At 42.7% G+C, this 15545-nt stretch overlaps 1 protein-coding gene across 4 annotated transcripts in view; it reads right to left on the minus strand.

The window, feature by feature from the left end:
• Positions 1-1497: 1497 nt before the first annotated feature.
• The window catches only part of ACER2 (alkaline ceramidase 2), a 31408-nt gene continuing 17360 nt past the window's right edge, over positions 1498-15545 (minus strand). For all 4 annotated transcript variants that reach the window (XM_003407340.4, XM_064290452.1, XM_023545234.2 and 1 more), the window contains 3 exons: positions 14594-14731; positions 9884-10021; positions 1498-8160 (listed from right to left, as the gene is read on the minus strand). In XM_003407340.4, the coding sequence (XP_003407388.1) occupies positions 7974-8160; positions 9884-10021; positions 14594-14731 (463 nt within the window). In that variant the 3' untranslated portion in view covers positions 1498-7973. The remainder of the gene's footprint in view (positions 8161-9883; positions 10022-14593; positions 14732-15545) is intronic.

The following is a 15545-nucleotide window of genomic DNA, read 5'->3' on the forward strand; positions in this document are numbered from 1 at the left end:
CCAGGTCTTTCTCCCTCAGAGCCTCTAGGTAGCTTCAAACCGCAAATGTTCTCTTTCGTAACAATCACTTAACCGTTGCATCACCAGGGAAAGGGGAGCTGTGGAAATAGCCTCTACTCCAGGGCCAGGCTCAGGAAAACATGGCTCCTGCAGAGGGAGTGGGCAGTGCCAGATGGGGAGAAAAGCAAGGGTGCCATCTTGGGCTTGGTAACACCCCTGCCCCCTTCCAAGTAGGACCCCAACTTCTTAGTCACCGTTCCTGACCCCAGCCTTGAAGAAGGCTCAGCCAAAAGCTCCCAAGGATTGAGATAACCAGTTATAGCCCCAGAAAGAATTTGAATTCTTGTTAAAAATCTCCTGTCACCCAGGGGTTCTATTCCTGGGTGGGCTTCTAGGGACTTCTGAACTCCCAGAGAATTAAGTGTACAGGCATTTTTCTAGGGAGAAAATCCACTGCTTTCATCACATTTTCAAAGAACTCTGTGACAGCCCTGTGCTCCCCCAACCCTGGCCAAAACAAAGTCTTAAAAAAAAACATTGTAATAATACTGATTACCCTTTCCCAATCTGTTTTCTTCATCTTTTCTGATCTTGTCCTATTATTTACTTACACCTGACTGCCTGTGAATCCTTTTATAAAAAACTTTCACAGACAATTAAGAAAAGTAAATATGTAAATACAGGATTTTCCTGGTAAAGTCATTTACTATTTTGAAATGTCACATGACCTTCCTTCCAGTGATTGGGTAATTTGACCAGTGGACCATTCTCTAATTTGAGATTTTGTATCCAGATAATTATAGAACTTTTAATAAAAATAAACTTCTTGGAGATACTTTCCACTGAATATATTTAGGTGTATTAATTCCCAACTCTAAGACTAACAATTCACTAATTTTAAGCATGTTTAATAATGATGGTAACAGTGAGCCCTGGTAGCGCAGTAGTTTAAGAACACGACTGCTAACCAAAACGTTGGCAATTTGAATCCACCAGCGGCTCCTTGGAAACCCTATGGGGTAGTTCTACTGTATCTTATAGGGTCACTAGGATTGGAGTCAGCTTGATGGCAAAAGGCTTGGTTTGGTTTTTAATAACAATGATACTCATTAACAAATTAATCTGGGCAAATAGACATTGCTCTATAATCTCTTAAATGCATTTACTGCAGATATTTTTTTAAAAATCATTGACCTTGGAAATAGACACATACACCATCGATTGTTCATATGCAAGTTCAAGTTGAACCTGAAGAAAATTAAAACCCACAAGAGCCAAAGTACAACTTTGAGTATATACCACCTGAATTTAGAGACCATCTCAAGAATAGATTTGACACATTGAACACAAATAACCGAAGACCAGACAAGTTGTGGGATAACATCAAGGACATCAGACATGAAGAAAGCAAAAGGTCATTAAAAAGAAAGAAAATACCAGAATGGTTATCAGAAGAGACTCTGAAACTTGCTCTTGGACATAAAGTAGCTGAAGCAAAAGGAAGAAATGATGAAGTAAAAGAGTTGAACAGAAAATTTCAAAGGGCGGCTCTAGAAGACAAAGTATTATAATGAAGTGCTCAAAGACCTGGTGTCAGAAAACCAAAAGGGAAGAACACGCTTGGCATTTCTCAAGCTGAACGAGCTGAAGAAAAAATTCAAGCCTCGAGTTGCAATATTGAAGGATTCCATGGGCAAAATGGAAACCCTAGTGGCGTAGTGGTTAAGTGCTACAGCTGCTAACCAAGAGGTCGGCAGTTCAGATCCACCAGGCAATCCTGGGAAACTCTATCAGGCAGTTCTACTCTGTCCTATAGGGTCGCTATGAGTCGGAATTGACTCGACAGCAGTGAGTTTGGTCTTTGGTTTATGGGCAAAATATTGAACGATGCAAAAAGCATCAAAAGAAGATGGAAGGAATACAGAGTCAAAGTACCAAAAAGAATTGGCCGATGTTAAACCATTTCAGGAGGTAGCATATGAGGAAGAACCAGTGATACTGAAGGAAGAAGTCCAAGAGGCACTGAAGGCATTGGCAAGAAACAAGCCTCCAGGAATTGATATAAGACCAATTGAGATGTTTCCACAGATACAGTGCTGGAGATGTTCACTCATTTATGCCCAGAAAACTGGAAGACAGCTACCTGGCCATGTGACTAGAATAGATCCATATATGTGCCAATTCAAAGAAAGGTGATCCAACAAAATGTGGAAATTATCAAACAGTATCATTAACATCACACACAAGTAAAATTATACTGATGATAACTCAAAAATGGTTACAGCAATATATCAACAGGGAACTGCCAGGAAGTCAAGCCAGATTCAGAAGAGGATGTAGAATGGGGGATATCACTGTTGATGTCAGACAGATCTTGGCTGAAAGCAGAGAATACGGGAAAGATGTTTACCTGTATTTTATTGACTACCCGAAGACATTCCACTGTGTGGATCATAACAAATCATAGATAACTTTGCAAAGAATGGGAGTTCCAGAACACTTCATTGTGCTTATGCAGAACCTGTACATAGATCAGGAAGCAGTTGTTCGAACAGAATGAGGGGATACTGCACGGTTTAAAATCAAAAAAGGTATGTGTCGGGGTTGTATCCTTTCACCATACTTATTCAATCTGTATGCTCAGCAAATGACCCAAGAAGCTGGACTATATGAAGAAGAATGTGGCATCAGAATTGAAGGAAGACTCATTAACAACCTGTGTCATGCAGATGACACAACTTGCTTGCTGAAAGTGAAGAGGACTTGAAGCACTTACTGATAAAGATCAAACACCATAGCCTTCAGTATGGATTACACCTCAACAATAAGAAAAAAAAATCCTCACAACTGGACCAATATGCAACATCATGATAAATGGAGAAAAGATTGAAATTATCAAGGATTTCATTTTACTTGGATCCACAATCAACGTCCATAAAAGCAGCAGCCAAGATATCAAAAGACTCATTGCATTGGGCAAATCGGCTGCAAAGGACCTCTTTAAAGTGCTGAAAAGCAAAGATGTCACCTTGAAGACTAAGGTGCTCCTGACCCAAGCCATGGTATTTTCAATCATATCATATGCATGTGAAAGCTGGACAATGAATAAGGAAGACTGAAGAATTGATGCCTTTGAATTATGGTGGTGGTGAAGAATATTGAATATACCATGGACTTCCAGAAGAATGAACACACCTGTCTTGGAAGAAGTACAACCAGAATGCTTATTAGAAGCAAAGATGGCAAGACTTTGTCTCACATACTTTGGACGTGTTATCAGGAGGGACATTGTGCTTGGTAAAGGAGAGGGTCAGCAAAAGAGAGGAAGACTCTCAATGAGATGGACCGACACAGTGGCTGCAACAAAGGGCTCAAACATAGGTGACTGTGAGGACGGTGCAGGACCAGGCAGTGTTCCATCTGTTGTACACAGGGTCGTTATGAGTTGGAACCGAGTCAACGGCACCTAACAACAGTAACGATATACACATATTCATTCTGACACAGAAAATGCCACTTGAGGCTTTAATATCAAACATGGCTGTCACAGTTCACAAAAAAGAGAATAAAGTGCAAAAGCTCCATTACAAAAGGCCTTAAATTATCCCCACAGCAACAGTGATTAGATGCTACCACAGCCAGTGGGCATGCTGCTCCTTGTCCGTCACACCTTGGTAGAAAAGAAGGTATACATCTGAAAACACTGCGTTTGTTCTGATTATATACTGTGGTTATAAAACAGTCTTAAATATGGTGCAACATATAGGGAAGGGTACAATTCAAACAATGAGTTCCTTGCAGAAGGGGCAGTTTTTAAAAAAAAGTCTATACCACAATGAGGTCTAGAAAATCCAGAGAGAATCCCAACCTAGCCCCAGACTCCTCTTGGATCAGCTGGAACAGCACCCAGGCAAAAAGCCCTTGCTATGAAAGGTCCCCAAGCTCATTTCAGGGAAAAGGAGCTAGGCCCCAGCCCTCACCTGGCCCTCAGTGATCATTCTACGTCAGCCCCAAGAGTTAAAGAGCCAGGCAAGGCACAAGCCCCAGCTTGGTGCCCTCACCGCTCCACTCCAGGTTCACGTAAACGTGATCAACTGGCAAAAGAAGGTATTATACAGATGAGAAATCCAATGAAGTGAGTAGGGGATAGTTTTTACAAAACCAGTGTTTGATGGCCATCAAGTTTTGTCCCCAGACAGAACATCTTCAATCCATAATCAATGTTTTAGGCACTTTTTGAAGGGACAGGCAGAGTTCCCCCAAAAATGTAGCCTAATAAATGGATTCAGATAGCTCATCACCACCACACTCCTTAAATAAGTTCACCAAAGTGCTTGTTTTTTAACAATGTAATCTAAAGGAGAGAAAAGACTACTTTTTCTAAAAATAAACAATAAATCAAACACTTAGTAAAATAAGAATCATTGACTTAAATTACTAGTAGACATCATTAACGTTTTTCATATCCTAAATCCAGTTCCTGCTGGGGATTGAGCTTGTAAAATCATAATCAGAACAAAAATCTAATAGCCATGCCGACAACCCACACGACGTAACTCTTAAGGGTCAAATCTCCCCATCCCTGCATTATCAAAAATACAAAAAATTCTTGATTGTACAACATTTAAATGGAATAAGGTATTCATTCTTTACAAATCTGAAAATATCAAACTTGAGAGTCACATATTAAACGGCTATTTCCTATGACTCATCAACCTAACTTGAGAAGCACATCAGAAAGTAGAACTCAGTTCATTACTTATTAGGGCCCATTCATGTCAGGCTCCGTAAAAACAAAAAAACTCAGTGTTTCACTCTCAGAATCCAGTGATTAGAACTCAACTGTACGGCTAACTTGAGTGTATTCCAAAACACAACTGGCATTTATGTTCCAGCCAAGCTACGGGATAAACTGTCAACGCTAAAAGTTATCTATTTACAAGTATATTAAAAAATAAAAGAAGGAAATATATCAAAACGCCAAGATATTAGCAGTGGTTGTGCTTGGGCAATAGGAATACAAGCAGCTTTTCTTCTTCTTTAACTTTCTGAAGTGTCCAAATTTTCTTTCAAGAGTATTGATTTTATGTATATATGAGTGATAGCATAAATCCAACTTAAAATAAGATGGGTATAGTCCTATTTTCTTGGCTTACTACTGCAGGCTGGCACACTACAGTGATTTCTGTTCAAAAGTAGAATTATGTTTGGTCCTCCCCTGTATCCCCCATTCCACATTTCCTTCTCAGCCCTCCTCTCATTAGAACCAGTCTCTAGAAGGGCATTCTGCTTTTCATATCATAAGCATACATTCTGACATCTTGAATGAGTCATTTGTCTCACAGAAGAGAAGGAGAGGCAGCCCTCTAAGTCAAGGTACTCACTTCCAAGCCTACTCAAATATGCCCAGTGAGTCACATTTATCCCCATTTCCAAAGGGAACTCGGAACCTGCCTGAAGGGCAGGGAGGCTGGAGGTGGGGGTGTCACCAGGCTCCCAGGGAATAAGCCCTTCACGTTTACAGGGAAAAATGATCCCTCCTTGACTGTGGAGACAAAGCTCCCAACACCAAGAAGTCTCCAGGCAGAAATAAACCTCACACAAAAAAACATTTCCTACACCTTCCATTTCCCCATATCTCTGCTTCCACAATGGAGACAGCTAGGCTTAAAATGCACCACCCCCCCCCCCAAACTTCCCATTTAGGGGCATTTTTATATAGCAGAATTGGATGAGGCCAGAATCCACACCAAGTAAGGTCAACCTGAAGTAATGATGTCTGATATTTCTCTTTTGGAAGAGTCTTGACTTGGAATCCAAGGGACTTAACAGCAATCTTTAAATTCTGTTCCACGAGCCACCCAGGTCTCATAGAGGTGCATCAGAGGTTCCACAAATATTTGATTCAAATATTACTTTTAAAATATTTTTAAACTGTAATAAAGCAACATATACATGCATCAATACTAAATTTTTCTACCTTGGAAACCATCAATTTGTTCATTTGCATTTTCACTCCCTGATGTATCAGTTACGTAGATGCTATAAATTAACCTTAAAATAAACTTAAATAAAACACAATCTACATTGGAGTTCCATGAAAATTTCTTACTGCAAACAGAGTTCTGCTGCTAAAGGAAGTTGAAAATCACTGCAGTAGACGCTGTCATTAATTTTTCAATTCTAAACTCAGTCCCTCATTGGGCTTTTAGCCTTGGATCCTGTGCAAGTTCTAACCAGAATAAGAATTCCTGGACCTGTCAAAAACTGTGACTGCCCAACTCTTAGATATAGGCAGTGCCCAGGTTATGAAAGAGATCCATCCCTAAGTTTGTCCTTAGCTAGAATTTGGAGGTAAGTCAGAACTAGTCAAATGTTTGTCTTAGAATATAGTACATATTTTACCTGTCTATTTTATCCATATAATAAAACACTTAAGAAACACTTCCAAATACACTAAAACATAATACAGTAATAATGAAACTACATATGGTACTGTACTGAAGACAGAGTAGTGCAAGAGTTTGTTATTACAAACCATTGTATTTAACTCAAAGTCTTAATACAGTAGACTTTACGGCAGTCTGTTCTTAAGTATGAGTTTTCGGTAAGTCGAATCCAAGGACTGCCTGTACTTAAGACAGATGACTTGACTCCCATCCACACAGGAAAAACACATCTGTCTTGCCCTTTCCCCACAATGGAATGTTACAAAAGCAGGATGCCTGAGTTAAAATGGGTATCCCTGAGGTCCATAATTTCCACCTTAAACCTTGCAGACAGTTTTGGAGTCTTCCATTCAGCCCAGTGGAGGTTAGTTGTAGCCAGTGTCAATTTAGGTTAGAAAACCTCAGAAGGCAACAGATTTTTCCCTGCTGCATAAGCAACTCAAATCAGCGAGTCTATAGGTCGTTGCCAGCACTTGAAGAAAGCCAATAGCCAAATGCTGTGAGAAATCACAGGAAGCACCTTGAATGAACATTGAGAATGTGGAACCTGATTCCCACAGTAAATATTAAAGAAGAGCTGAGCTTCTTGAAGGTAATTTTCAGAATAGTGTAACACACTGGAGGCTTCAAATGAGAAAAAGTCTCAAAAAAATTTCATGTTTGCTCCAAGTTTTGAGCCAGAAATCCCACCATGATTGTAACTAGCCCTTTGGCGATCTTAATAGAGGTCAAGCTTGCTGGAGAGTTGGGTCGGTGTGTGGAATGTTCACGTTGTAACTACTCTTCTCTGTATTTTTTAGGCTACAGAGCTGGAAATGGGGTGCGGAAAGGGAGATGTCAACATTTAGAAATTGTGCTTATCTTCCGGAATGGCTTAAAGTGGAGGGTGGTTTTTGGTATAGAGGGTTTTTCTCATTAGCTTCACCCTCCTCTGAAGTCAAGTCTCCATCTCTCAGCAGAGGTAGTTTGGATTCACAAAGGCATGTAAAACTTGGGTGAGTTGAGGAGCAAGTGGAAAATTGGCTTCCTTGGTCACAAGCCCTGCATGTGTTTCATTTGCTCCATTTTGTTTAAGGATAGGTTCCCCAGATGAAAATCTCTGGTGTCTTTATCAGATAGTCAGAAGGTCTTGTTTGTTGGAGGGTCTGTCCATCAACAGTAGAGTCCAGCCATGAGTGCCTGGGAATGGCAGGGTCTGGAGTGGGAAGCTCTCCAGAAAGCAAAGCACTGGGCAGTGCTGGGTCACCCAGAGGGACTGCTCTGCCACCATCCGAAAGGACACGGTAGGACAAGCCCCTGCATCTGAGAGGGATGCTGGGAAAGATACCACGTGTGCCCCATCCAGAAGTAAGAAGGGAATTACTTCTCCCCGTGCCCAGTGGAATCCTGGCCACCCACAGACACACCCAGGACAGGCGAATTTAAAATGACACACTCCTTCCACCCTGCTCTGGCTGTCTTTGCTAGCGAATGAAGCCCAATGCATGAGGGAAAAGAAGCCGGGAGCACAGCCACACCTGGCCGTCACGTGATCTTGACAGGCGATTTCTTGCTGGCACACAGGAGGGACACATAGGGGACCCCAATGAAGGCCCACTTCTCGCTGGGCCAGAACTTGATGACGGGGCCTTGCTCAGGGATCTCCGAGGCAGCGTCAAAGTAAGCGAAGCACACGCAGCCCAGGTAGGCGGCCAGGCAGATGAGGATGTGCCTACAAAAGGAGCCAAGTGTGAGAACCCGACACAGACACACAGACACACACACACACACAAAGGCCCAGCCGGGTTCGTTGGTCCTGCTCCTCTCCAGGGAACCTGCCTCTGGTGGCTGTAATTACAGTCTAGGGGCCTCTTATAAGTAGGAAGGGATAAAGTGACCAACGATGCCCGGGATAGCAGGAGGAGAATAAATCTTGAGCAGTTCAGGACATGGCTTAGAAAAGAATGTTCTAAGATATTCATACTTGACAACAGGAACGAAGATGCAAATGCCTTTGGCCTCTCTCTTTTTATATTTCTATGCTGTTTAAATTTGTTATAAATAATATATGCCATTTTATAACTACAAAGAAAAGGTGGTTCAAATGTTGGGGAAAAAAATAAAAAGCACACCAAATTTAGAAATCAATTAAGTTTGAGCCAAAGATATCATATAGTCGAACTTTTGAATTTTACTTAAATCACTAGTGTGACAAGTGAACAGTCTGGGTTGATAGAAATGTACTATATCTTCATGGAAGTATTTACACAGGTATATACATTTGTCAATCCTAGTCAAATTGCACACTTAAAGTCTGTGCATTTACCATCTATAAATTATACCTTAATAAATATATAAAGTATGTATAAATTCAGTAGTGTGAGTCGAGTTTGAGCCCAAAAGCTGTCAGGCAATGGATCCCAAGAGATACTGGAAACCTCAGCTTCTGACGTTGTATTTTGTTTTGAGTTTTGCAAACAGTTCTTAAATTTAGAGAAGGTTGGGTCTCATGGTAGATACATACAAGGTCATAGGCGTAAGGGAAGTTAGATGAATTTACTCTTCCAAACTGTGTATTTCTAGGCTGTCTCCTTATACAAGCCAGGCTTCTTCTGAATTTGGAGCCAACAAAGCTTTCCCAGCTCTTTACCTCTAGGATTCCTCCCTGGGACCTCTCTATCTATAAGGAACACACAGAGCACATTTCTTTTGATCCTTGTGATCCTTTGCAATCAGAAGGACAGAGGACAGAGAAGGAAAGGTCACTCTAGGTTTGAAGCTGAAAGCCGCTCCTATCTCCTCCTCAGCTTTCTGGGTACAGGATTCTGCCTGCTGTTTTGTAAACCACTTTACTCTTACTTAACTGTGTGTCCTGAATATGGCAAAGGACAGATGTTCCACCCTATCACTGAACTCCTAGGTTGTTTGTATATAACCAGGTAAGTGATATTGGACAATTCACTTTATGTCTCTGGGCTTCTGTCCCCACCTGTATAATGTGTGGGTGTGACTGTCCCTAGATGACCTATAAGGCTCATGCTTGCACCTGGCCACAAAGGCCCAGAAGGCATATTCCTTTTCAGGACTGTCTCCGTCCCTGTATCACACCTGTCCCAAGCCATCCCCCCACTCCCCGCCAAAGGTTGGCTCTAGCTCATCTAGCTCAGGTTACAGATGTGGTTTTCCAGCTCCTTTATGCTTTAATAATGGAGCTGGAGCTAAGAGACCACTGACTTTAACCATAAACAATTAGGTCTTTTTGTTCTGGCTAAGCCTGCTCCCTGAAGCTGATTCTGCTTTTTACAGTACTTACTGTTGCTTCTGGAACATCTGACAGTCTAGGCGAGGAGAGAGGCCCATGTGGGCTCCCCCTATCCCCACTGCACACCTGTCACCTGGCAGCATGTGCAGACACGTGCCTGGTAGCCAATTCCCCATTAGCAGGGGCTGCTTACCACACGCAGTGCAGGTAGGGAAAGTGGAAGGACGACAGCAGCTCGCAGAAGGCTCGGTCACTGATCCAGCAGAAGAGGGCGAGAGTCCACCAGAGGCCGGAGAAGAGGCCCAACTTAAATACACGCACATTGTCACACCTGCACAGGATAAAGACAGCACCCACCGTCAGCCCTGGTACCCACCTACAGCCGGCCACTTTTCCTCTGTCTCCTTTGCTGGTTCCTTCTGCTACCCAGCCTCTAAGCACTGGAGGCCCCCAGGGCTGCTTCTCCTCGCAACGTATAGTCACTCCCTCGGTCCCGTGGATTTTAACACCGTATACACACAGATGACTCACCAAGCCATACTTCCCACCCAGGCCTCTCCCCTAACTCCAGACTCATATACCCCGCTACCTTCTTGACATGTCCCCCAGATGTCTGACATGGATTGAAATCTAACATGGTGACACAGTGGGTAAGCACTCAGCTCCAGAGAGGTCAGCAGTTCGAACCCACCAGCCGCTCCTCAGAAGAAAGATGTGGCAGTCTGCTTTTGTAAAGATTACAGCCTTGGGAACTCTATGGGGCAATTCTACTCTGTCCTACAGGGTCACTGAGTCGAAAACAACTTGACAGCAATGGGTGTAATGAGCTCCTAATCTGTCCCCTTGCCCAAAGCCCATTCTTCTCCCAGTCTTCCCCATCGCAGAAAAAGGCAATTCTATTCTTTCAGATGCTCAGGCTAAAACCCATAAAGTCGTTCTTCTCTTCCTCTCATGCGCCAGTCTCATCCATTAGCTCATCCTTCAAAATATATCCAGAATCTGATCTCTTCTCACCGCCTCCACCACCAACTACCTTGGTCCAAGCCACCATTAGCTCTTCCTGGATTATGGCAATAGCCTCCTAACTGGTCTTCCTCTTTGTCCATACAGTCAATTCTCAACACTGCTCAAAGGCTCCCTATCGTTTCCCCCTTAACCAGAGCGAGAGCCATAGTACTTACAGAGGCCACAAGGTTCCCCCCTCCACCCCACCTTTTCTCTTTCATATTCTCCCTCTGCTCAGGCCACTGTGGGACCCTTGCTGTTCCTCAAACATTCCACGCATGTTCCTACAGGGCCTTAGCACTTGCTGTTCCCTCTGGCTAGAATGTTCTTTCCCCAGATATCCTCATGGCTCCTCTTCTTCAAGTCTTTGCTCAAATGTCACCCAGGAAGGCCAATTTTAACAACTGCAACACATTCCAGCACCCCCCAAGCGGCCCTCCTTATCTCCTCCTTCCCTCCTTTAATTTTCACTGAGGCAGTTATAACCCCTCTGATGTACTCTATGTTTTACTTATTTATTTGCTTACAGTCTGTCTCCCCCACTAACATGTACACTGTTCACTACTGTATCCCCAGCACCTAGGAACAGTGCCAGACACATACAAGGCTCTCAATGTTCACTGAATGAAGGAATGAGTCCTTACACACTGGGACACAACATTTTTCTAAAATAAATCCTAACAGCTCAAAGGAAATTTCAATGGCAGTTTTCCTTCCTTGTCACTGAGTTGCTCATAAAAGTAGATGATTTTTAGGCTGGGGTGGAGGGAGAGGGTTGGAAGGGTCCTTCTCAACCCTTCCTTCATGGTTCCTTCCCTTCCTTGGATGGCTCCTCAGTCAGTCAATATCTCTCATGGGACCCAGAATCTAACACAAGATCTGCAACCAAGGAGGAGCTTAATACAGATTTGTACAACAGATAAACAAATATCCAGAGCCTGACTTTCTGGTGCCTTTTTCAGCTGCCTGGTAGAGACCTCAGCAAAAGCATCAATATAGATGGACCTTCATTCATTGTTGGTGGGAATGCAAAGTGGTACAGCCACTGCAGAGAACAGTTTGATGGTTCCTCAAAAAGTTAAACATAGAATTACCACATGACTGAGCAATTCCACTCCTAGCTATTATAGCATGTGGTAGAACATTTCTTTTTATGGCTGCCTCCAATATGGCGGCAGCGGTGGTTCAGTGGTGACACGGTTAAAACACTCAGCTACGGAAAGGTTGGCGGTTGCAATACACCCAGAGGCACCTTGGAAGAAAGATCTAGCGATCTACTTCCAAAAAATCACAGCAGTTGAAAATCCTATGGAACACGGCTCTACTCTGCAACACACAGGTGGCCATAAGTCACAATCGACTTAATGGCAACTGGTTTGATTGTTTTTTTGGTGGTTCAGTGGTAGAATTCTCGCCTACCATACAGGAGATTCTTGCCGAATGCATCTCATATGCAGTTACCACCTGTCTATCGGTGGAGGCGTAAAGGTTTCAGCAGAGCTTCCAGACTAAGATGGACTAGGAAGGAAGGCCTGGCAATCTACTTTCAAAAATCTGCCAGTGGAAACCCTATGGATCTCAACGGTCTGATCCTCTTGAGGCTGCCATTAGTTGGGGGCCGACTCAGTGGCAGCTAACAATACCATGGTTCCCAAATAGGTTAGCATCAGACAGAATCACCTGGGCAGCTTCTTGAGAGTTTTTGTTTTGTCTTATAACTTTATTGAGGTATGTCACGTGCCCTAACATGCACCCATGCAAAACGTACGTTCAGTGGTTTTTCAGTATACTCAGAGCTGTTCAACCGGCGCTACAACCTGATTTCGTTTTCAACATTCCAGAACAAAACCCCATACCCGCTAGCGGTCATTCCCCTTTCCCACTGTCTCCCCACAACCCCACTCTCATTTGCTGTACTCCAGCCCCAGGGAACGAGGTTCTAAAAGTTTCTAAAACTACAAATGCGCAGGCCCCCATCCTAGACCTCCAGAATAAAATTTTCTGCAGATGCAGAGCTAAACCTCTGTACTTGCAAATAGCTTCCTATGTGACTCTGACATATCCCCATTAAGATTACGGCACAGACAGTGATAAGAACTCAGCAAAGACTTGTTGAGTAAGTGAGTGAGCAAGGGAGTGAATAGACTTAGAGTTGCTAAGAACGTTTCTGGTTCTAACAAGCAATACAACAAGTGATGAAGTAGAAAGTTGAGATTTTTAATTCAGGGCATAAAAGAGTAGAGACTGTACCCTTTATTACGTATTCGATTATCTGTTTTTCTTCTGGAAAGGACTTCATGCCATAGTTAATCTTCTAATGCTGACATCAGCCTGTGTCTGAAACCGTCTCTTTCTTCTCTGGTCCTTGAAGGCTGCTCAAAGAAGCCAACTAAAAAAGAACTGACAGTAGCCTGCTTTCAACCAGCAAGTGCACACACCTTTTCCTCCACCCAGTGCAGGTCTTTAGTCCTGCCTGTTACTGTTGACAAGCAAAGCAACTCCCAGAGGCAAAGAGTTAGAAAGAAATGTTTGTCTCCTCTCAAAACAAAGCAGAGTGAAATATGAGTAAACACATTACAAGAGCAAGAATCACACAAAGGGAGATAGATGCCAGGCCTCAGTTAAGACGCTCCTTGTCAATAACAATGAGAAAGTCATGGATTTAAGATGCACTTCGAAAAGTGAGTGCAAAGAAAGAGATGTGTTTTCAAAGAGAATTCAAATAAGGGCAGCAGTTTAGTGTTTCTTGGTTTGCTAGAGGAAGACAGTAGCGTATCCAAGAGTACTAAAATCAAATGTTTCTGGATTTCAACTTGAACTCTAAGTATACAACTTTCAAAAAGAAAATGCTCATGCAATTCACCTTTTAACCAAACAGTAGGTAGGCCTATAAAACAAACATTAACACACCTGAGGAACATGCTTCTTAGATCACTCAAGTATATGAGACCAAATGGGCAACACCTGTCCAAAAGCAATGACAAGAAGGCAGGAAGACACAGGAAAACTGGACAAATGGAAATGGGGAACCCAGGGTGGAAAAGGGGAGAGTGCTGACACATTACAGGGATTGCAACCAATGTCATGAAACAATTTGTGTATAAATTTTTGATTGAGAAACTAATTTGCTTTGTAAACTTCACCTAAAGCATGATAAAATAAACTAAAAGCTTATGCAAATAGCAGAGGCCTTAGTTGATAGATTGTAAATGAGAAATTAAGCCTCAGAGAATGTATCTATAATAGTCAAAAGCACTGCACTTGAAGTTCAGGTTTCCTCGTACACAGAAGTTCCTTCCCCTGCCTCCTTCCTCTTTTTCCTTCTGTGTGTCTGAATGCCACAAGCTCTTTAACGCCACTTGCTTTCAAGTCCATGCCAACTCATGGCAACCCTGCGTACGTCTGAGTAGAACTGTGCTCCACAGGGTTTTCAACGGCTGTGACTTTTTGGAAAGAGATTGCCAGAGCTTTTGTCTGAGGCACCTCTGGGTAAACTCAAACCTCCTCAGTTAACAGCCGAGTGTGTTAACTGTTTGCTGTATCCAGGGACTCCATAACCTCCTTAAGACTTTTCTCCTTATTCTCATCATATGAATGAATCTATTCTCCTTTCTACAGAATTAAGTCTGGGCAGCTTAGCTTAGGTGCTCAGCAGGTTCTTGAGATGTTCCTGCTGAGCTAGCTCTAGACCACTAGGATGCATTGCACCCACTGAACGTTAGCTGCTCCCCCTTTCTCAAAATGAGAACCAAACCCTCCAACCTGCTTCCAATCCAACAGTCAGGAACTAACTCTTCATGAAGTGTAAAATTTCTCTCCCATACTCAGAGGAACCGGGAGCTGGGGTGTTCCTATCCCAGGGACGGCATCAGGGCCAGGCAGGAAGAACGGCACCCACCTCTTTAGCTCTGCGATGAGCAGCGCAGTACAAGGAACTCCCAGTGTCATCAGAGAGATGTTGTTGATGGCCGGTTTGACAAACGCCAGGCATGTCGTAACCGCAGACAGGACACAGACCACTGCTTTGAACCTGCCCCTGAATCAGTGGAAGCAAAACCAAATCAATTAGCAAAGAAGTGTTTGTTTGTTTGTCTGTTCGTTTGTTTAATATTAGAAGGTGCAGGCACTTCTGGTAGACAGACAAGCTGAAAAGAAACTCTGTACTAAGTACCAAGAGTCTAAAAAACATTCATACTCACCAGCTCTGTAATTCCACTTCTAGGAATTTATCCTTAGGCAGTAATTAGACATTTGTAAAAATATCTAGCCACCAATGGTCATCTGAGCACTCTCTGTAAGTGTAAAATTAGAATCAACCTAAGTCCTCGAGGGTGAGATACGGATAAATTTATTCTTAGGGTTCCTATTCTTTATTTTTCAGGTGTACTACCACAAGTGTTGGCAAGTTATTTCTGTAAGTATTTTTGGTTTTGAAGATCATACCATACCTGCCGCAGCTACTTAACTCACCTTGTAACCATAGACAATGAGGAGATGAACAGATGTGGCTGTATGCCAATAAATATTTACAAAAACAGCTGATATGCCCCATTAGGACCACACAATGTTGTTTGGCAACCCCTGTGCTACTGGGTGAACGGATATGACTTTTATAACGGAAACAAAGGTCATTAAAAAAACACAAACCTTCCTAGTTTCACAAAAACCAAAAAAAAAAAAAAAACCCATGTGTCTAGCATACGAAACTGAAAGTCCTAAGAAAAAATTCTACTAGTGTCTATGCTTACTGACAAGCCCCAAGTTTAGTATGTACTAGAATTTGTGTTGACAAGCTTTTGACCTGACAAATTGTAGAAAAATAGTTGATACTATCCTCACAGCCTTCAGGG

Source organism: Loxodonta africana, chromosome 9 (assembly GCF_030014295.1).
Source record: "Loxodonta africana isolate mLoxAfr1 chromosome 9, mLoxAfr1.hap2, whole genome shotgun sequence".
Classification (NCBI taxonomy): domain Eukaryota; kingdom Metazoa; phylum Chordata; class Mammalia; order Proboscidea; family Elephantidae; genus Loxodonta; species Loxodonta africana.